This window comes from Hemitrygon akajei, chromosome 4, assembly GCF_048418815.1.
Source record: "Hemitrygon akajei chromosome 4, sHemAka1.3, whole genome shotgun sequence".
NCBI classification, from domain to species: domain Eukaryota; kingdom Metazoa; phylum Chordata; class Chondrichthyes; order Myliobatiformes; family Dasyatidae; genus Hemitrygon; species Hemitrygon akajei.
In genome coordinates this window covers 83,158,518-83,179,765 of record NC_133127.1, presented here as the reverse complement: position 1 = coordinate 83,179,765, position 21,248 = coordinate 83,158,518, and the positions used below count along the sequence as shown (strand labels likewise).

The 21,248-nt window shown below is 40.5% G+C and overlaps 1 protein-coding gene across 1 annotated transcript in view; it reads right to left on the bottom strand.

Annotated features, from left to right (window-relative positions):
- frem3 (Fras1 related extracellular matrix 3) overlaps positions 1-21,248 on the bottom strand; it is a 133,128-nt gene that overhangs the window by 25,959 nt on the left and 85,921 nt on the right. The window contains exons 7-11 of the mRNA XM_073042970.1: positions 7,228-7,377; positions 3,882-4,091; positions 3,570-3,767; positions 1,042-1,206; positions 780-962 (exon numbers count right to left, since the gene is read on the bottom strand). Coding sequence (XP_072899071.1) covers positions 780-962; positions 1,042-1,206; positions 3,570-3,767; positions 3,882-4,091; positions 7,228-7,377 — 906 coding nt within the window. The remainder of the gene's footprint in view (positions 1-779; positions 963-1,041; positions 1,207-3,569; positions 3,768-3,881; positions 4,092-7,227; positions 7,378-21,248) is intronic.

Sequence of the window (21,248 nt, the reverse complement as noted above, 5' to 3'; positions counted from 1 at the left end):
ATATTTTAGGAAATAATAATTTTATTATTAATAATAAATAATTAATAATAATAATTTTTATTATTTCAGTCTATTTTAATCATCCTTAAACATCCCTGACAGAGATGTAGAAAATCTGTTGAAGCCCTTTGCAATCTTTAGCTGAAATTTGGGGAAGACAGTAAGGTAAGTGCTTCTTGTTATGCCTCACTGGAAGCTTTGTGGCTTTTTGTTTGTGTTAGTATATCTGCAGGTCTTGGGGAGGTGGGATGTGGAACGGTGTGGTGCAGATGGGTTTAGATCAGCCAGCCCCTATATCAAGAAAAAGTGCAGATGAGCAAAGACATCGGGCAGCAAGTTGGAGAAGTAGGCTGGGTCCAGGGGGTGGGGAAGCAGAGATCAGATTGGGCATTTTGCAACCCATTTAAAACTGATGTGAGCAGAAATTTCTTCACACAGGAAGTAGCAAACCTGTAGAATTTGCTACCATTGAAAGCAATTGAAGCTAAATAATAAAATATACTCAAGAAGTTGTTAAGTATTGCTCTAGTGGCTAGAAGGATCAAGGGATATGGGCAGAAAGCTGGAATGGGGTACTAAATTAGACTGCTCAACCATGATTGTAGTGAATAATGAAGCAAGCTCTCAGGGCAAAATGGCCTATTATTGCTTCTATTTTCCAATATTTATCTGTTTCAAATCCAATCTAGTAAACTATTTGTGCAATGTTTAAACTTTAAATGTTACATATGGACTCTCAGTGCAGATTGCAAGGTGAGCAGGTAATTTATGTCTCTGACCTTCTGATAATGGATTGTAGTCTTCACCCGAAGTAGCTGATCCATCCTTGGTGTGAACTCGTACAATGGAAACCTTTGATGTATCACCCAGTCGCAGCACAGGGATTGTCACGATTGCCAGTTCCCCAGGCGTTTGAGGCTCTTGGATGCTGTACTTAGTTTCAGAAAACTTTATTGTTGGTTCTATTGAAAATAAAGGTGTGTATTGGTCACCAAATTTCTTTCAAAAATAGAGCTCAAATTCAATGCATCAGATACCTACTGTCTCCTTCATCCTTGATCTTGATGAGGGTTTCATTCTGTTCTCCTACTGATCCTCCAAATGGTGATTCACTTTTGGCTGTGCCTAGTACCAACCGGAACTCCTCCACCTCTTCATAGACAGCATCATCTACTAGAATTACGGTGCAGGGCTTCTCAGTCTCTCCTAGGTACCAAACATCACTACTTGAAATCCCAGGAAATAATTATGCCGTCACTTAGCAAACCACTGGTCAACATCACAGCCTTAGTATTTTCAGACATACAGGTGGGCAAGGAGTGCAGTCAGAGGACAGCAACTTAAACAGGGCAGAAAACTGAAATGAGCAATGAGTGCAATAACTAGGTCTACAAGAAGTTGAATACAAAATGCTAAAATATATTTCTGAATTGCTAATAGTGTAAGTATGAACACATTTGACAAGAATTTGAAGGAAATGAAAGAGGATGAGTTACGTGATGCCGGACAAGGGCTGCCACCAGGAATGGCCTACACCTGCTTCTAGTTCTTATATAATACAAGGCCTTGGAACCACAGTCACGTCAACTCAATTTGGCCCAATGTATTAGAAGAGCACAGCCTCAGGATAAGCTGCAGGTGACAACTGGAAACATTTTAAGTCAAATGAAATTCTCCAGCAAAGGAAAAATGCTGATAATTGGATTACAGTCGGCCCTCCTTATCCACGGGGGATTGGTTCCAAGACCCCCCACGGAAACCAAAAAACATGGATGCTCAAGTCCCTTATTTAACCTGACTCCATGTGGTGGTCTTTAGGACCCAGCGGAACCCCGGACTTTATTTAACATGTCTCAGTGCGGTGGACATTAGAACCTTGCAGTGCAGCTCTGAATCCGTGGTGTTTCTGTTCACGAAAATAATGACGATCACGATTGAAAATAAGGTGGAAGTAATAAAGCGATCCGAAAGAGGTGAAATGCCATCAGTCATTGGAAAAGCGTTCGGCTACGTCAGTCAATGATCGGAACAATTTTAATGGATAATGTGAAAGGCCCTGCCCCAATGAAAGCTACAATTATTACTAAGCAATGCAGAGGTTTAATTATTGAAATACATATGTTTCTTAAGTGTTTTATATACATAGAAAGGTAAAATATGTACTATATACTAAGAAAAACATTTGACTGACTGATGCTAAATAATATCGGATGTACCTGTTCCGACTTCAAATCCGACTTAAAGACGGACTCAGGAATAGTTGTTATACTGTATTATTTAGGGAAAAATGACAAGAAAAAATAGTCTGTACATGCTCAAACAATGAGTGCTGGAGAGAGAACTTCCGGGTTTTCCCGAAGCGTGGTTGGTTGAATCCGCGCACGCGGAATCCGCGGAAAAGGAGGGCCGACTGTACTAACATCCATGAGTCTGGCCTCTGGGGTGACATTCAATACACTACCGGCCCAAACTCATGAATTTTAGTTCATATGACATGCGCAGAGAAGGTGAACCATTTCCACATTTCTTAAAGGTAACCATCACTAGTTAGTTTCCTTCAAGCGACAACATTCACTCAGCCACCAACCCATGGTCAGAGTTTCACATCACCCCTGATTTGTGACCCAAGATCTCATTTCCTACTGAAATGCAATAACACTGAGTACAGAAAATCAATGACACCAAATCCCAGCTACCAATCCGTAGCCTCAAATGTCTTTCTGAACCCTCACCCAACACTCCTCGGGTCTCTCCTTTAGAGTCCACTCTACCAATCCATGGCTACTAATTTCTCCTACCACCTCTGCCCCATCTTTGCAATTCTAGGCCTCCTTCCACCCATTACTCATTTCCTGCTGTACGTGTATCAGTGAAACCAATGCAGTGTCAAAGGAGTCAGTTAAACCACTGAAGACTTCAGTATCAAGTGGTTGCTTACAGTTTCTTGGTGAAATCAGGGGAACTGCCTCCCCTACGTGATGTTTCAGAAATCATGGCTGCATCTTTATTTCTCAGCTGACATTGCCCTAGCACTCAATCCCTCTCATGTTCCTCTTCTGCCACCCCACCACAATGAAGGTGAACGTCATGCTGGAGTCTACCTCTGAAAGACTGATGCTGCAAACACAGGGCCTCTCCAGTAACTATCATCAGATGCACAATGTAAAGTCTGCATTGGAACACCAACTGCTAAAAGTCCAAGTAAATTTATTATCAAAGTACATATATATCACCACATACAGCTCTGAGATTCTTTTTCCTCTGGGTACACTCAGTAAATCCAAGACCATAATAGAATCAATAGAAGATTATACCCAGCGGGGCAGAAAAACAACCAACGTGCAAAGACAGCAAACAGTGCAAATACATAAGAGGACAAAAATACGGAAATAAGCAGTAAATATAGAGAATGTAAGATGAAGAGTCCTTGAAAAGTAAGTCCATAAGTTGTGGGAACAGTTCAGTGATGGAGCAAGTGAAGTTGAATGAAGTTACTCCCATTGGTTCAAGGTGTATGTTGCATGCCAAGGAATTCTCATGAACCTACTCTGTTATTGCTGATTACTTACCAGGTAGGAAAGTAACAATAGAGTCATCTGTGTTTGGCCTTTCTTCATAATCACTCATAACCTCAGCGGTTCCCTGGCGGGTGTAACAGCGCACGGTGGACTTATAACTGATGTCACCACTACGGTACACCACAGCTGTGACACGACCAGCCGTTTCGTTTTGTATATACTGAGGTTGCTTGAATTGCACCTTGGGCACTAAAAGACACAAAAAGAGAAGCAGACACTTCCTTTAAAGTGTGAAGAACTGGATTATTCAACTGAGAAAATCAGCAAGAAGACTGTCTTTTGATTCTGTGCCTCAGTACTTACAGTCAGATGTTGAATCATTAATGGTGACCAATGTCCTGCTGGGCTCACCAAGCGCAGCGTTCATTGGCATACGGAGCACCAGTTCAAAAGTTTCAGGTCCCTCGAGGACAGGTTGTCCTAAGTCATCCAAAATGGTGACACGCAACGTCTGCATTGTGACACCTGGGGCAAAGTCCAAATTTCGGCTGATTCCAACGTAATCGATTCCAGCTTGTGAAGAAAATGAAATGGATCAATTTGTTCACATGTAGTGATACACAGATGCTGTTCACGAAGCCTTATATGAGAATGGTATATGCTAAATATCACCTGGCAAAATTGGTGGCACTCAGCTCTAGACACGTTGAAGCAGCCTTTCTCAACCTTTTTTGCCCTGGAGGAACCCTTGAAATAATTTTCAGGTCTCAGTGAACCCCTGCATAAAAAGTATTATACCTACAACTCACAGTACGTTAGCGTGATCAGTAAGTTGTAGTTATAATAATCTAAAAATAATTGTCAATGCTCTTTTGAGTAAGAGAATGAATTTTTAACCAACCTTTCTTGAAAAAATAGGTAGCTAAGTTAGCTTACCTTTCCTGAAATTAAGCTTTCTTTCTCTTCTATAAATTTTAAGAACTCATAAGGCAAACATAATAAATTTCTGTTAAATAACTGGCTTAAGCCAAAATGGGACTTAATTTTTCTAAAGGTAAGCTCAGCAGATTTAATTTAAATAAAGTTTGTAAATGGATTTTAATTAAAAGCTTTACTGTGTGTTTTGAGATTCCAATAGCCATTTAAAATGATCGGCACTTTTACGTGTCTTATGGGTGTGATTTGTGGTTAAAGTGTTTTTCAATGTGGCTGGAGCCGTTGTTACATTTGTAGGTTGTTTGCCACAGACCGGGCACAATGGAACAGGGGTTAACAAAAAAACAAAAAAGAACATCTAAATAAATAACTAAATGAGAAAACTGCAAAAAATACAAACACTTCTCAACATAATTCACTCTAACCGACACAATCCATCTTTTGTAATGTTTACAACAATAGCAAAGCAGTAGGGCAGCATAACTTGTGGTGTGTAAAAATTCCTTCTTTAGAATGAAAATTTCCCTCCAATTTTCTGCTGCACTGGTAGACTGGTAGAGTTAGTTTGCTTCCATAAGTCAGTCGGCGGTGCATAAGGGGAAATTGGGAGGGATGTCACAGCCTAAGTTGGGAGAGTCTATTCAATACTCGTAAAATGGACTTCATGCTTCCTATCAGCCTACCATCCTCCCCTCTGTACAAAACAGCACTCACCAATTATCAGCCTACCGTCCTCCCCTCTATGCAATACAGTGCTCACCAATTATAAGCCTACCGTCCTTTTCTCCATGCAACTCACCAATTATCAATGGCCTCCCCTATTTCATGTCAAAAACAGAGAATAAACATGGCCTATTATGCACTGTGAGACTGGGCTGAGACACCTCAAACAAAATTGCTTACAGGGCTGCTCTGTCACCGCCCACCGATGCAAGCGCTAACAGCGGCGTCGTTCAAAGTTCAGAAAACGATGTTTATTTTTTTCAATCACGATCTTTTGTGGAACCCCTAGCGACTTCTTGCGAAACTCAGATTGAGAAACCCAGAGTTGAGGGATCAAGCCCCTCTCTGGGACTTTACTTTTCTTATGATAAACTTAAATGGTTAACACAATTGAGAAGAAGTGTGCAAGATTACGTTGAGCACAACCTTGATCCTCTTCATCTTGATTCCAAGTTCTCTAATCTGTTCTAATTCTGGCCTCTTGTACATCTTCAGTTTGCAGAGCTCCAGTATCACCTTCTGTTGCCTGGACCCTAAGTTCTGGAATTTCCTTGAACTTATTGTTGCAAATGTATTTACATCTCCAGGTTTAGACTCCCCCACAAGTAGAAGCAACAAGCCAGATCCTGCAACCCCAAATGTCCAATGACTGTCCTTAGGCATCGCCACTACAGGTGGAGGACTGATCTTGCATATCTTTCTCTCCTGGAAGTCAAGTAGTATGCCATAAAAAGGGTTCAAGTGATAAGTACAGGGTCCTGCCAAAAGTGACCTGAAAGGCTTTGAAGGAGCAAAAGCTGGTGGAAATGTTTTCTTCCTGACACTGTCAGGACTGTACTTCAGGAATTCTGTTTCTGAGGTTCACTATACTTACTTTCCAGTTTTTTTTTGGCTTGTTAATCCACACTGATAATTTTAACAATTCTCAAAGCTGTAGCCTTAGTTCTCTCAGCTCTTCTATCCATATAGATTCTTACTTTACAAGGAAAGCTTGGTATTGGTACTTCTGCCCTTTTAGAGTGCACCAACTTGCATTTATCTTAAAATATATTTCTCATATACATGAGCATTCTGCTTGTTTATTAACAACTGATTCCCCTGGTGGTTTCTAATTTTGTGTTCAATTTGCTGAATTGCTGAACACGGAAATGTAGATCCCCATTCCAGTCTTCTATTAAACCTCAGTTAGAAGCAGAGGAGAAAGCCGCTAAACATCATAGTGTATTTTGTTCTGAATAATGCATGGTTTCACTTTGGTCAAAGATGAGTATTTTGGTTGCTGATGTTTTGCATGTTGTTGGAGTAACAACAAAAAGATTACCAAGTGAGTTAAGTTTACACATCTGTGAGTGATATTCATTCCACAATTAACCTCCAATAGACAAACACGAGAAAATCTGCAGATGCTAGAAATTCAAAGCAACACACTCAAAATGCTGGAGTAACTCAGTAGGCCAGGCAGCATCATAGAAAAGAGTAAATAGTCAATGTTTCAGGCCAAAACTCTTCAACAGGACTGGAGAGGAAGGGGAGAACCAAGTCTTCTCTTTCTCTTTCCTGTTCTGATGAAGGGTCTTGGCCCAAACGTTGACTGCTTACTCTTTTCGATAGATTCTGCCTGGCCTGCCAAATTTCTCCAGCATTTTATGTGTGTTGCTTTCTTTAATTGATCTTAATGGCCTTAGGCTATGAATTGCCCCCCCACAAAAAAACTAAAAAATATATTACAAATTGTTTACAGGACAAAAAGGCTATTTGGTCCACAGGTCCTGGTCAATGTTCCTCTGCCTCTACCTATCTCTCCTATTCAGTGACCTCCATGGCAAGGAGCAAAAGTTGCTCTCAGATGAATAAAGGACCTGACTTGACATCCTTGTTAAGTCACCTGTCCAATCTTGTAAGTGAAGAATAACCTCTTGGGTGAGACAAAGCATCTGATATGAGGCTTTGGGGGAGAAACTTCCCAAATAACAAAATTCTAACATCACGTAAAAACTCAACCTGCAAGCAACATGGAACAGTCTTGCTTTGGATTTGAATATTCACGTACTTTCAGCTGATGTTGGTTCTGTTTTGCGGGAACGCACAGTAACCGTTGCAGTCTTTGATAGGTCAGTTCCTGTTCTCCAGACACGCACCTCCACATGGCCAGCACTCTCATCAACTTGGTAATCGGTGTCTCCAAAATAGAATGCAGGTTCTGTGCATAGGAAAGGAAACAGAACGAGAGGAGGTGAAAACTGATTCTGAGCATAATGTGGTTCTGAGAGCCTCACACAATAATTCATGCTACAACTGTATCTTTACTAAGCTGGAATATCGTCTTTGATCCAGCAGAAAAACCGGATAATGTTGCAAAAGGTAATAACTTAGAAGCTTTTTATCACAAAATCAAGAGGTGACAGAATAGTTAGTTAAAAGCAGAGGATCACGTTTCCCTAAGCAGTTTCCTTTTACTAACCCAACTAATGCTATAATTACCTTCATTGAACTGGGCTGCCTATCAACCTGAATATTAATATTAATAAGGGTTTTAAGTGAATTGTAACAATCTTTTTGCCCCAAAAGTAAAGAAAAGGTATTGAAGTCTCTCTTAAGTCCCCAGTCAAGTTTCTGATGAGCATGAGACAGGACAATTTCCTTGCCCAGAATGGCTTCAATATCAGTAATGAAATTGAAAATCATAACTGCAGGCTTGGCACTAGTGTTCTCTTCCAATATTTGTGTATCAGTGCACTTGTAATGCTGATTGTGACACTGTAATTTCCTTTGGGATCAATAAAGTGTCTATCTTTCTTTATCTAAAAACGGCATGGTCCTTCACCTGCACAGCAATCAGCAACTTCCGAAGTGCATCTTTTCGTAACTGCAGTATCTTTGTTAGATTCAATGGGCCGGATACTGCTGACTTTTGCTGACAGCAAATTTATTTTATGCCAGCGGTAGGCCCCAGCCTAACTGGAAATCTATATTACTTAGGAAAAATCCACTCTCGGACTTGGTACCAAATTTAGCTCACATCTGATTTCAGTGGTTTTTATAAGGAAATGTTGAGAAGATAAAGGGAAAAGTAAAAAAAAACTTGAACTTATCACTTTAAATAAATTATGTTTATATTCGTGTTTCTTAAATAAATATCTTTGAATATTGAAAATCTACTGCAAGTTTTAGAGCTGCAAGATCCATACCCCACATTTGCAATTTGTCAAAGACCATCGGAATGATTTTGGGACCAAGGCATCTGCATTGCCTTGCCCGAGAGCAATCCAGACCACACAGTGGACTGTGGGATGTGGAGTACCAGTGAAGTAGCTGAGGTAGATGCATGGAATCAAACTGAGACAAGGGTTGGACAATGGGTAGTGATTCTAGTCAAAGGATCATGGGCCAATCAACATGTAAATTAGCATGCAATTTGGTGTTAGGTATAAGTTCTTTCCCATTGCCATCAAATATGATGTATGTACTGGACATTTCCCCCACCCCCATGGGAAAAAAATGGTAATGGATCAACTATATCTACAGCCACCACAGATGGAGTTGCACCACACCAGGTTATTAAATGTTACTGATTTTCAGTCGGAAATCTGGCTGTTCTGCACTTCCAAAAGCATTCTTGAGTTAAAATTTAATGGTACCCAGGCTAATACTCACCAGTCACACATACAGTTAACCTCTTCTTCATCTACATAATCATTCAAGGTTTGAATGAAATTAAGGCCCATGGAACAATCTATGCAATTTACCAATTTGTATTCTAACTGGTCAACAACTATAGCCAATACTTGGAAAGAATTCCAGTTTGTCTTGTTTCCTTATACTTATATTTAATCTCTTACCTCTACTCGTTAGGAGAGAAAATGAGTGAATCACATAAATCACTTTCAGAATGGTTTTGCATTCGCAAGTCAAACAAGGTTTTATCTGTTCACTCTGCTCTTTGCTTTCTCTGGGTGAATAGGTCGTTGGCATAAATCATTCATAAGAAACACAATGTACATGGACCCACCCCCCGTTTGCAGGATTTATACTGTTGAAATAGTTGACTTATATTTAGCAGATAATATATCTTGAGTTGTATCCCTAAATCCTGAAAGGGGCATTAAATGGATTAATGTGTAATCCCGCAATGAAGGTGCTGTGTGTTTAATATTTCAGCAATATTGTAAATATATTGCTTGACTAAGCATTCTGTTTGTTTAATAATTCATTATGGGTGATACAGTATATAACAGTATGTGATATACGTCATCATGTCACCGCACACACCACATCATGCCTCATTTAAAGTAAAAACAAAGCTAGGATCTCTTCTCCTGGGCTCCTGTCTTGGAGCTACAATACATTACCGGAGGGAAGTACAGTCGGCCCTCCTTATCCGTGGGGGATTGGTTTCGAGACTCCCCGTGGATACCAAAACGCGGATGCACAAGTCCCTTATTTAACCTGTCTTTGTGCGGTGGTCTTTAGGACCCAGCAGAACCCTGGACTTTATTTAACATGTCTCAGTGCGGTGGACATTAGGACCCGGCAGTGAAGCTCTGAATCCGCAGTGTTTCTGTTCACGAAAATAATGACGATCACGATTGAAAGTAAGGTGGAAGTAATAAAGCGATCAGAAAGAGGTGAAATGCCATCAGTCATTGGAAAAGCGTTAGGCTACAGTCGGTCAACGATCGGAACGATTTTAATGGAGCATGTGAAAGGCCCTGTCCCGATGAAAGCTACAATTATTACTAAGCAACGCAGTGGTTTAATTATTGAAATACGTATGTTTCTGAAGTGTTTTATATGCATAGAAAGGTAAACTATGTACTATATGTTTGACTAACCGACGCTAAATAACACTGGATGTACCTGTTCCGACTTCAAATCTGACTTAAAGACGGACTCAGGAACGGAACTCATTCATAACCAGGGAATGCTTGTACTTTTAAGTCATTTCTAGATTACTTATAAAACCTAATACAATGTAAATGCTACATAAATAGTTGTTATACTGTATTGTTTAGGGAATAATGACAAGAAAAAAATAGTCTGTACATGCTCAAACAACGAGTGCTGGAGAGAGAACTTGCGTGTTTTCCTGATCCGCAGTTAGTTGAATCCGCACATGAAGAACCCGCGGATAAGGAGGGCCGACTGTACATTCTCACAACTGTGGTACAATTGATTGTCTTCATCTTTCAGTCAGTAGCTTTTACGTTCCAGTCCCATTTCAAAGGCTTGAGCACATAACCTTCACAGACACTACAGTGTAGCACTGAGAGTGTTCTGCTCAGTGTTGGAAATTATGTTTCTGGATGAAACACTAAACTAAACATACTCCAGAAGGCACTTAGACACATGAACGGGAACCGAAGAATATGGACCATCTACAGGCAGGTGAGATCAGTTTAATATATTATGGTCAGCACAGACATGAAGGGCTGAAGGACCCATTTCTGAGCTGTACCTTTTTATTTTGTCTATGTTTTCTCTGATGGATGCAAAAATTATGTGAAGAATAGCAAGGTACTCTAGTTCTCACTGGTGCTTTCAGCAATGTTTGTCCCTCAACAATCCTTAAATTATCCTGTAATTATCACATTGTTATTTTGAGCATTTTGAAAACATTCCTGCTACATAACAGTGTATTTCCATAGTATTTCATTGGCTGTAAATTAATTAGAGATACCCTGCAGATTGAAATGCACTTTATAAACTGCAAAGTAGTTGTCATTAACTTTGTTCAAGGCTGTTACCCATGGCCCATTCTTTCTTTTAATATACTACTCATAACAATTTTCTGTGATTTCATGGTGAGTCATGTTGTAAGACTTTTTCTGAGTAAACTTTCGGTGAGTTCACCCTTTGTATTGACAAAACAACTTGACTCGATGCTTAAAACCATTGTATTTCCATGTGACGATCCTTGATTCGTTCCATCCTTTTATATTTGTTTCTGTTCCAATTTCAACATTAATTATAACAGAGACAAAACTGATGAGCGTTCATTATAACATTTCAGCACATTTTCTATCCAACCTCTATATTCACCACCTCCAGTGCAATATCTACAAGATATCAAAAGCAATTCTCCCTCCAAAGAGGTGTCCTAGTATTCTCGATTTTAATCCAACACTTTGGACAACATTATTTTTTTAATCCCAACATTCTTCTTTTAGTTATTTTTATAATTTGTACTATTTTATGTCTTTGCAAAGTACTGCTGCCGGGCAAATGAACAAAGTTTAAGTCGTGTATGTTAGTGATAATAGCTCTGTTTCTGAATGACAAGGCCTTACAGAACTTGAAGCTATTTTCCAGATGTGTCCCTTTGTCTCAGTCTCTGTCCTATATCTCAAATTGAGATCAGCACACCCTCAGACCTTTCAAGTTACATACTGCAATCAACATCTTCAGTTTGTTCAGATACATACTGAAATGTCTCTCCATTCACCTGACATCTACTGAAAACGTGTATCGGTCCAGTGATGCAATGGATGGAGAGTAGCAATAATTTTGTAGGCTTTGAAAACCCCTTTCGGTATCTGATTGATTGGCTTGGATTTATTAGTGGACCTCCTGCTGTGGTGACTAAGATAGTAAGCAAATTACTCCACCCAATGCTTCAATTCATTTCGCAATTTACACCTACTGGGGTGGTTTTATTGGCTCTGCCCTCCAACACACACAGATGATAAATATGTATGGGGTTTCTTATCACTAGGTTGCATGCCTACTATAAGCTATCTTAATGGGGTTATACCCCTTTAGAATCTGGTCACATCAGCTTTAGCAGCCCACTCCAGAAGATGAATCCAAGATCATCTTTCTCAAGCCTTACCATGTAACCTCTTTCACCGACAATGTTTCTGAAAAGCAATCCTTTGCTCCAAGCAAATCCACACGTAACAGTAATATCACCAGTTCAAATCAATGTCCAGTACCATGTTGTGATGTGTAGCTTGCTTTTTTCTTTTAACAAAATACTTTTTGTCACTTTCTGTTGCTTCCTAGCAGGTTAGGCTGCAACATCAATTCTGAGCTACTGACAGCTTATAAATTCAAAGTAAATTTATTATCAAAGTACATATATGTTGCTATATACTTCGAGATTTGCTTTTCTACAGACATTTACAAGAAAAATAAAGAAATACAATAGAATTTATGAAAACTACACATAAACTAAAACACTTCAAAACTTGTACAGATGTACAGTAGAGAGCATTCTGATTGTCAGCATCACAGTCTGGGTTGGGGGGGTGGGGGCTACTACATAAGATTGAAATAAGCTGCAGAAGCTTGTAAAAATAGTCAGCTCCATCATGGGTACTAGCCTCCATAATATCCAAGACATCTTCAAGGATGGAGCCTTAGGAAGGTGACCTCCATCATTAAGAATCCCTATCCAGGATTTGCCTTCTTCACACTGTTACCATCGGGAAGGAGGTACAGAAGCCTGAAGGCACACACTCAGTGATTCAGGAACAGCTTCTACCCCTCTGACATTTTATATCTAAATGGACATTGAACCCATGAACACTACCTCACTACTTTTTTTATTTCTGTTTTTTAGCACTACTTATTTAACTTAACTATTTAATAGACATATATATACTTAATATAACTCAGCTTTTTTCTCTATATTTATCATGTATTTCTTGTACTGCTGCTGTAAAGTTAACAAATTACATGGTATATGCTGATCTTATTAAATTTGATTCTGATAAAGACTGACAAACAAGCAATGAGCAAATTAAGACAAACTGTGCAAATCAAAGATAACTTATAAAACTGCAGAAAAAAAGGTAGTAAGGAGTCATTGAAAGTGAGTCTGTAGTTTGTAAAATCAGCTCAGAGTTGTGGTGAGTGAAGTTATCTATACTAGTTCAGGAATCTGATGGTAAAAGGGTAATAACCGTTCTGACCCTGGTGTGTGGGACCCAGGACTCCTGCCTGATGGCAGTAGTGAGCATGATCTGGATGGTGGGGGTCTTTCATGATGGATTCTACTTCTTGTAGCAGCATTCTATGTCAATGTACTCAGTGGTGGGAGGGCATTGGCAGTATCCACTACTTTCTGTAGTCTTTTCCATTCCTGGGCATTGGTGTTTCCATACTGGGCTGTAATGCAACCAGTCAGGATACTCTCCACTGTGCACTGATAGAAATTGGTCAAAGTTTTTGATGACGTGCCGAATCTATACAAACTTCTAAGTTTGTTTTTGTGTCTTCCTAGTGATGGAAGATAAACATACTCCAATTTGGCCAAACCCTCTGTCCATATTCTTGACTACAAATTATCCTTTTGCCTTTAAATTTGGTACCTGACCCAGTGACTTCTTAGCAGCATTATATTTACTTGTGTCCAGGAAAAGCTAATAATTGCCATGTTACTATGAAATCCCAACAGATGGCGCTATATTGCCTCCAAATAAGGTTTACAGCTCTGCATGTCACAGAGGATATTATGATTATCCCACAAAAATACCTTTCCTATTGAAAAATAACCTTTTTTTATGGATGCAGTAAAGTCTCATCTCTCCGTCAGAGCTAATGAAGAATAAAGGCTTCCAAAATTGCCCATTAAAGCAAGCACTATTGAATGCATGCAACAGCTTCTGCTGGTCAAAAAGCTAATAAGTCTGACTGAAAACATCACCAAAGTTGTGTTAAATTATTGATGCAGACAATGAAGGGGCAAGCAATGGCAAGGTGAGTTTGGGGGATGAGCCGAGTTGATGCGTTGCAGGATCTGGGCTGAGCTGATGTGAAGAGTCTGAGAGCAGCTTTGGGCTGGGCAAAAGAACCTGGGCCCAGAGCGAGTCGCTGGGGGGGCATCATCTAGGCCCTGTGTCCTTCAAGTGCCCGGCTCCTAGTGCGAGGTATGATCCGCTGCTTAGACCATTTAAAAGCCAGCCCAGATTGGAGGCAACAGCCAATTTTGCTCACTGTCCATGATCTTCACTCCTCTCTTCAGGGTATGGAGCCTTTTGCTGTACCGCTGTTGGATCAAGTTAAACGCCGGCCCAGACAGACTGAAATGACAGGGTGTCAGGATCTGAGGCAAGAGCCGATTTTGCTCGTTCTCCATGACGGTCATCAACACGGTGCTGAGGCTACGAAGACTGCCCCAGCTGCTGTGCTCTGTGTCTACTAATATGATGAACAGATAAGCAAGACTTTGGGCCTTCTTTGGGCTTCAGATCTGAGGACTCAATTTTGGTTTGGAGCACTGTTGTTGTTCGCCTCAATTATTTCCATGATTTGAAAATATTTTTCCTTTCTCTTGCACATTGAGTGTTGGTCTTTTATTTTTTAATATTCATTCTGTCTCTTTAATTGCAGTTTGTCAGGTTTCTTGCTTTGTGGCTACCTGTGGGCAAGCAAATCTGAAGGTTGTATAATTTATCCATTCTTTGATAATAAATGAATCTTGGACCTTGCAGTTGAATCCAACAATTTAAACTAAAGAAAATCAAAATAGAGCAAAATCTAAATGTAGTTTAATCTTTAAACTAATAGACATTATGAAGCTTTTAGCTCATCAACCAAATTGAAGTTTATTAGTTTATTGAACGTAGCTTCAAAGATGCTAAATTAATAATGTATAAACCACTTGCTGAACCCAAATATTTTCAATCTGTACATCTAGTGCATATGATCTCAGTATATTAATATATCCCTCTATATAACATATGTAATATCCTCCCATGCCTCACTGGTGCATTGGGTGGCAATAGATAGATAGATAGATAGATACTTTATTCATCCCCAAGGGGAAATTCAATGTTCCTCCAGTATGATATCACATAAACACAAGACAGACCAAGACTAACTGACCAAAAAACCACATAATTATAACATACAGTTACAACAGTGCAAAGCAATACCATAATTTGATAAGAGCAGACCATGGGAATCTTTAGCTTTATTTGTCTGTTTTATGATGCAGAGTTGCTAGCTTGCCGTTCAACCCGTGGATAGACTGCAAGGAGACGGTCGAATTCAAACCCGTGACCACTCACCCCGAAGTCCAGTGCAGATGCCACTGCACCACCGGCTGGCAATATATTCTTAAACTATTAAAAACACGTAGTTGTAGCTGCTTCCAAAATCAACTGAGGTTACACATTGAGTTAGTCTTCCAGATACCCTAAGGTTCAATCCTCAATCCGTGCTGAAGTGAGTGGACTCTAGGGAATATTGCTTTAGTTGTGATTTAGTTATACTGACTGTGGAGAAGCTCTTTTAATATTTAATGTTCCTGGATGATGGCATAAGAGAGTCTTGTGATCTGTGGCAATGCTGTCACTATGGTCTTTCTTCTTCTCCTCTTTGTAGGCCACCCCTTAAGATCAAAGATGATTTGCTTCCACTCCATTTTTACAAATTCTGAGGTGGTTAATGAATCAACTTTGGGAATTACAGTCCTTCTACAGATGTGTGCAAAGTGGCTGATATCACAGGTGGGTGAGTAGTTTGTGAGGCGGTTCACTCCTGCCACCATCACGTGCTCTCAAGTTCTCAAACCCTTTCAGTATTCATGGGTCAAAGATTCATTGAAGTTGGGGGAATTTAACATTTCCAATCACCATAATTAGTAGTATAACAACTCTACCACTCAAAAGTAGGTTTTGAGAGTTAGTATTGTCACCAAAGGGAGATCAATATCACCACAAACCATTATGGGTTAACCAATCAAGAATTTTAAGATTGTGGAAAGAATTACTTCTCCTCTTTATACAGTGTATCAAACTGAAATGAACATTTGAACCAACAGTATTGTAGCCAAGACTATGTTCTACAGTTTTGTTAGATATAGTTTGGTTGCTGTGATAATAAGTCAGAACAAAATACTTTGTGTTCATTCTGACAGAAAAAGCCTCAGAAGAAGCAGTGTGATGGACAAGTATCCTTTCTTAATCCATCCCTTCTCATACTCCTCTAGTAGAGATTTACCAGAATTCAAGCTTTAAGCTCCTCATCACGAGATGAGAATGATGGCACATGCTCTCACCATGACTCAGTTGATGAAGTTTATCAAACCAAGTGATGCTCCTCTCACTTTAGGACACTGTTTGATGTTATTAAATTTACAATGGAATATTTAGGTTCAAGGTCGAATCCGGGTGCCATCCTTCAAAAATAGTTTTCATGTAAAGTGGATAGTTTACCTAGAGGTTTTGCTCATCTGCCATCACTATGGCAGAAAAATAAACCAATCCCCATAAAACAGGGTTAATGCCATTTCCACCACTCTTTCAGGTTTCCACAGCTTTCCAGAGTTATAGCAGGCATTGAACACTTCTGTTAAAACCTACACCTAGCATAATCAGTGGTCTGATACCAGAGCCACCGTCCAGTGTCGTGGATTTGATGTACTGACAGACGGGTTGGGTTGGAGATACATGCTGACAACTTGTATGTTAAAAGAACGAAAGGACTCAAGCTGTTTATTCAGCTTGAGGACAAGAGAAGCAAGCCCATGAATATAGTCAAACAAAGCATTGTTACTCTGGGGCGAAGGGACAAAGCACTGTATCAATAGTCACACACCGCACAAGGCACATATAATAATTAAGTAAACTAGTCACACAGAAAAAAATATAGCCCAAGTCCCTGAGTCCATGAATGTTGCAGCAGTCTACTCCAGTTGCAAGATAATGAAGGTTTCACAAAAGTTGACATATCCACATGACTAATTAGGTACTCCCGTTACCTTACCTGTCAACAGCTCCCCACTTATTTATTATTTACACATGAATATCCAGTACTTGGAAAATCTTCTAAAGGTTTTGATTAACAGACCTCTAATTGGTCAGGTTCATTTGATCTGTACAATCTAAATTCACTGGGTATCTTTTCAAACATTGCATACACAATAAGTATTGGTCAGCCTGTCTAAAAGAAAATCACACATAAACCACAAATTCTTTTCTGCTCTTAAGTGTAGTAATTGATTTCAAACATGATTAATGTACTCAGGCATCTGATAAGGTATTACCCTGTGAGTTAGACGGCCCGATGGGTAAGTTATTATACAGTTCACGTGCTAACCCTTATCCCTAATTAGACTTAGTAGACAAATCCCTACACCCAGCACACAATGTTTTGGCTTTAGATAAAATGTGATAGGTTTCAGCTATATTTGTAAATCTCTGAATACTTGCACATTATCTTTAAACAAGATTAAAACCTTTGGCAATTTATCCTTTTGTCAGTCAAATTAATAAACTTTAGAAAAAAATCTGCATGATGCATTCATAAAGATGCTAACAACTAAAATTTGCTCTCAGTGTTCCTTTTCCTCATCTTCATACGTACTATGAGATCTACTTGCAGAGTGCACTCAATGCAGGCAGCGACAAAATGCAACGGCCAAGTCATTGTGCTCAACTGACTGGCTGATGAAGATTGTCAACAGCCCACCTGGGTCAACGTTGTGACTAAGATCAGAGGGAAAATAACAACTGGATGACAGGATGAAGTCTACTGAAAATGGGACCAGCTTCTCCAATAGTGATGAGTGATCAGAACTACCTGTTCCAACATGATGAGAGATTGGGACCACCTGTTTTCATTGATAATGGTGCAGTGGGGACCAACTGTTCCAGTACTTCTGTGGGATCCGGGCCAGTTGTTCGAATACTAATGGACCTGATGTCCCAATGCTGATGGGCTTGGGAATACTGTTCCAATATTTATGGGAGATAAAGAACCGTTTGTTCCAATAGTAATGGGTTTTGTACCACATTTCCAATGATAATGGAAAATTAGAGCTAGCTGTTGCAACAGTGTGACAACTTCAATCATTCTGATTATGGAATTGGGGGTCATGTCAAATCAGTCCTGGATCCTTCAGGATCACAGAGGTGAGGGAGGAAGATGGATTGGTGTTAAGGCTAAGAACAAAATGGGGGGTGGTTTATGTGAAGTACAAAGGGGAAAGGATGAAGTAATATACTTAGCTGGCACAATTCCTGTTCTGACACTGCTGTGGGAAGACAATGTTGTCCCAGGAATGCTAAATGGGGACAACCAAGATCCCCTGCAGTATTCCAGTGGTTGCCCAGGAGATGACATCATTCTGTAGAGCCCAACACAGGAATTGCATTAGGGGTATACAAATCACTCATGCATGGATGGACCCATTTTCTGTCATTTACTTTATTGTCACCAAACAATCGATACTAGAGCGTACAATCATCACAGCGATATTTGATTCTGCACTTCACGCTCCCTGAAGTACAAATTGAAGTAAGTATAATAAAAATATAAATTATAAATCATAATTAGAAAATAGAAAAGGGAAAGTTAGGTAGTGCAAGTCAGGTCCAGATATTTGGAAGGTACGGCCCAGATCCGGGTCAGGATCTGTTCAGCAGTCTTATCACAGTTGGAAAGAAGCTGTTCCCAAATCTGGCCGTACAAATCTTCAAGCTCCTGAACCTTCTCCCGGAGGGAAGAGGGACAAAAAGTGTGTTGGCTGGGTGGGTCGTCTCCTTGATTATCCTGGCAGCACTGCTCCGACAGTGTGTGGTGTAAAGTGAGTCGAAGGATGGAAGATTGGTTTGTGTGATGTGCTGGGCTATGTTCACGATCTTCTGCAGCTTCTTCCGGTCTTGGACAGGACAACTTCCATACCAGGTTGTGTTCCCCCCTAGAAGAATGCTTTCTACGGTGCATCTATAAAAATTAGTGAGAGTTTTAGGGGACAGGCCAAATTTCTTCAGCTTTCTCAGGAAGTAAAGGTGCTGGTGGGCCTTCTTGGCAGTGGACTCTGTTTGGTTAGACCAAGTCAGGTCATTTGTGATATTCACCCCGAGGAACTTAAAGCTTTTGACCTGTTCCACCTGCGCACCACCGATGTAGATGGGGTTGTGTGGTCCGCTGCTCCTTCTGAAGTCAACAACCAATTCCTTCGTCTTGCTGACATTGAGGGATAGGTTATTGTCTTTGCACCATGCCACCAGGTTCTTAATTTCCTCCCTGTACTCAAACTCATCATTACCTACAATTGTGGTGTCATCAGCAAACTTATATATTGAGTTTGATGGAAACTTGGCTACACAATCATGGGTGTACAGTGAGTACAGCAGGGGACTGAGTACACAGCCTTGTGGGGCACCGGTGCTCAGAGTGATTGTACAGGTGAGCTTGTCCCCTATTTTTACAGTCTAGGTCTTGTCTGTGAGGAAGTTGAAGATCCAGCTGCAGATCTGAGTGCCAAGACCCAGGTTCCGGAGCTTAGGAATCAGTTTATTTGGAATGATGGTATTAAAGGCAGAGCTGTAGTCAATGAAAAGGAGCCTTACATATGCGTCTTTATTCTCCAGGTGTTCTAAGGAGGAATGCAGTGCCAGAGAGATGGCATCTGCCATTGAGCTGTTGCTCCGGTAGGCGAATTGCAAAGCGTCGAAGTTGACCGGTAGGTTATGGTTGATGTGTGCCATAACCAGTCACTCAAAGCACTCCATAGCAATTGATGTTAGAGCCACAGGTCGGTAGTCATTCAGGCAGCCACCTTGCTTTTCTTTGGCACCGGGATTATCGTTGCCTTCTTAAAACACGAGGGCAAGTGGTAAGTATCATGCTTCACCTGGAAAGAAATCAATTTCAGCTACATAACACTGAAAGTAACAACTTCTAGGCAATAAACTACTTAAATCTTATTTAGTATTCTTGACCTAGAAGCACAACTCTAAAGTCATTCTGTCTTAAAGACTTCAATTTCAAGTAAGTTTTCAGGAAGAGTGAAATATTTACCATAAAGTTAAGGTTACCTAAATTTTATTGAATATAAGTTAAAAAAAAAAGCTAATACTTGTAACTTGGAATTACATGATGGGAAAGGACTTTGCCAATAGTTGTGTCTTCTAAGATGATTTGTAATTTTCAAAAGATTGGATTAATGAAATTATTAAAAAGACAAGAATATTTATGTTCTGTGCTTGTTATGGGTCAATTATAGGGATTACATAGCCAAGGAGCACCTTTAACACATGAAACATCTACTATTATTGTCTCAGACAGATTTACAGTTAACAAACCCATGACATTTGAACAGATGCATTATTCTCCTAAATATTACCTTTTGCTCAACTAGTTTTTAAGAAGCAGCCAGACTCCTGTCAGTTCCTAGCAAGTTTCACAATTAATCTTTCCTGAGATATTTACTTCTGTCTCAGATGATACGTGCAGATCAATTTATTTTGCAATGTGTTCCATATCAGTGTGGTGGTTCAGTCTGAAGTCTGTGGTCCGGTCCGTGGACTCCGGACTCCGGGTTTTCCGGCGGTCCCTTGCTGCAGTTGGACTTAACTAGAAATACCTGAGGCTCATATTGGAACTGGGAAAATAACTGGCCCTGGTATTGTGTGTGGGTGAGGGGTTGTCTTGTCAAGATACTCATGGCACAGATGGGTGGTGGAAGGCTACAATGGACTCTTGCCATCCTTGGGGCTGTGTTGGAGAACCATGGCTTCTGGGAGTCTTGCTGGTATTAGTTGGAGCGGTCATTGTGGTATGGATTCAGCTGTTTCCTGGGCCAGCTGGGTGTCTGTCAGCCACTCTGAGCCAGGTAGGGATCCGGTTGCTTCTGTAGCCAGCCAAGGCTGCCGGCTGTAATGGCTACTTGGAGCTACCTCGATGCAGAAGTGGAACTGTCTGTTGTTCCTTGGTGTTTGTCTCTTCCTGTCCTTGCCCCTTTGGGGTAAGTCTGGCTGTTCTGCTGTTGCCCTGTAGGGGGATCTGTCTTGTCTTGTCTTAGCCTCTGATGGTTAGTTCAGGCTGTTCTGTTACCTGATGGATGGTCCTGCCCCACCTTGGTGTGGAGTTATAGATGAGTCCCGGCTTGTTGGAGGACAAGTCCTGGATCCATGTTGATGTACAGTTCCTAGTCTGCCCCTAGCTCCAGCTTCTGAGTTCCCCAAGCTCCAAGCCTGCAGCCTCTAGCCTCAAGTCTCAAGACCCCAAGTCCCTAGCCAAGCCTCGTCATGTTCTCACCTGGGTTTGGGGATCCGAGCCCGAGGTAAGACCCAGGTTCTGAGTCCTTGTCCAGTCTCGGGCTCAGAGTCCACCCCA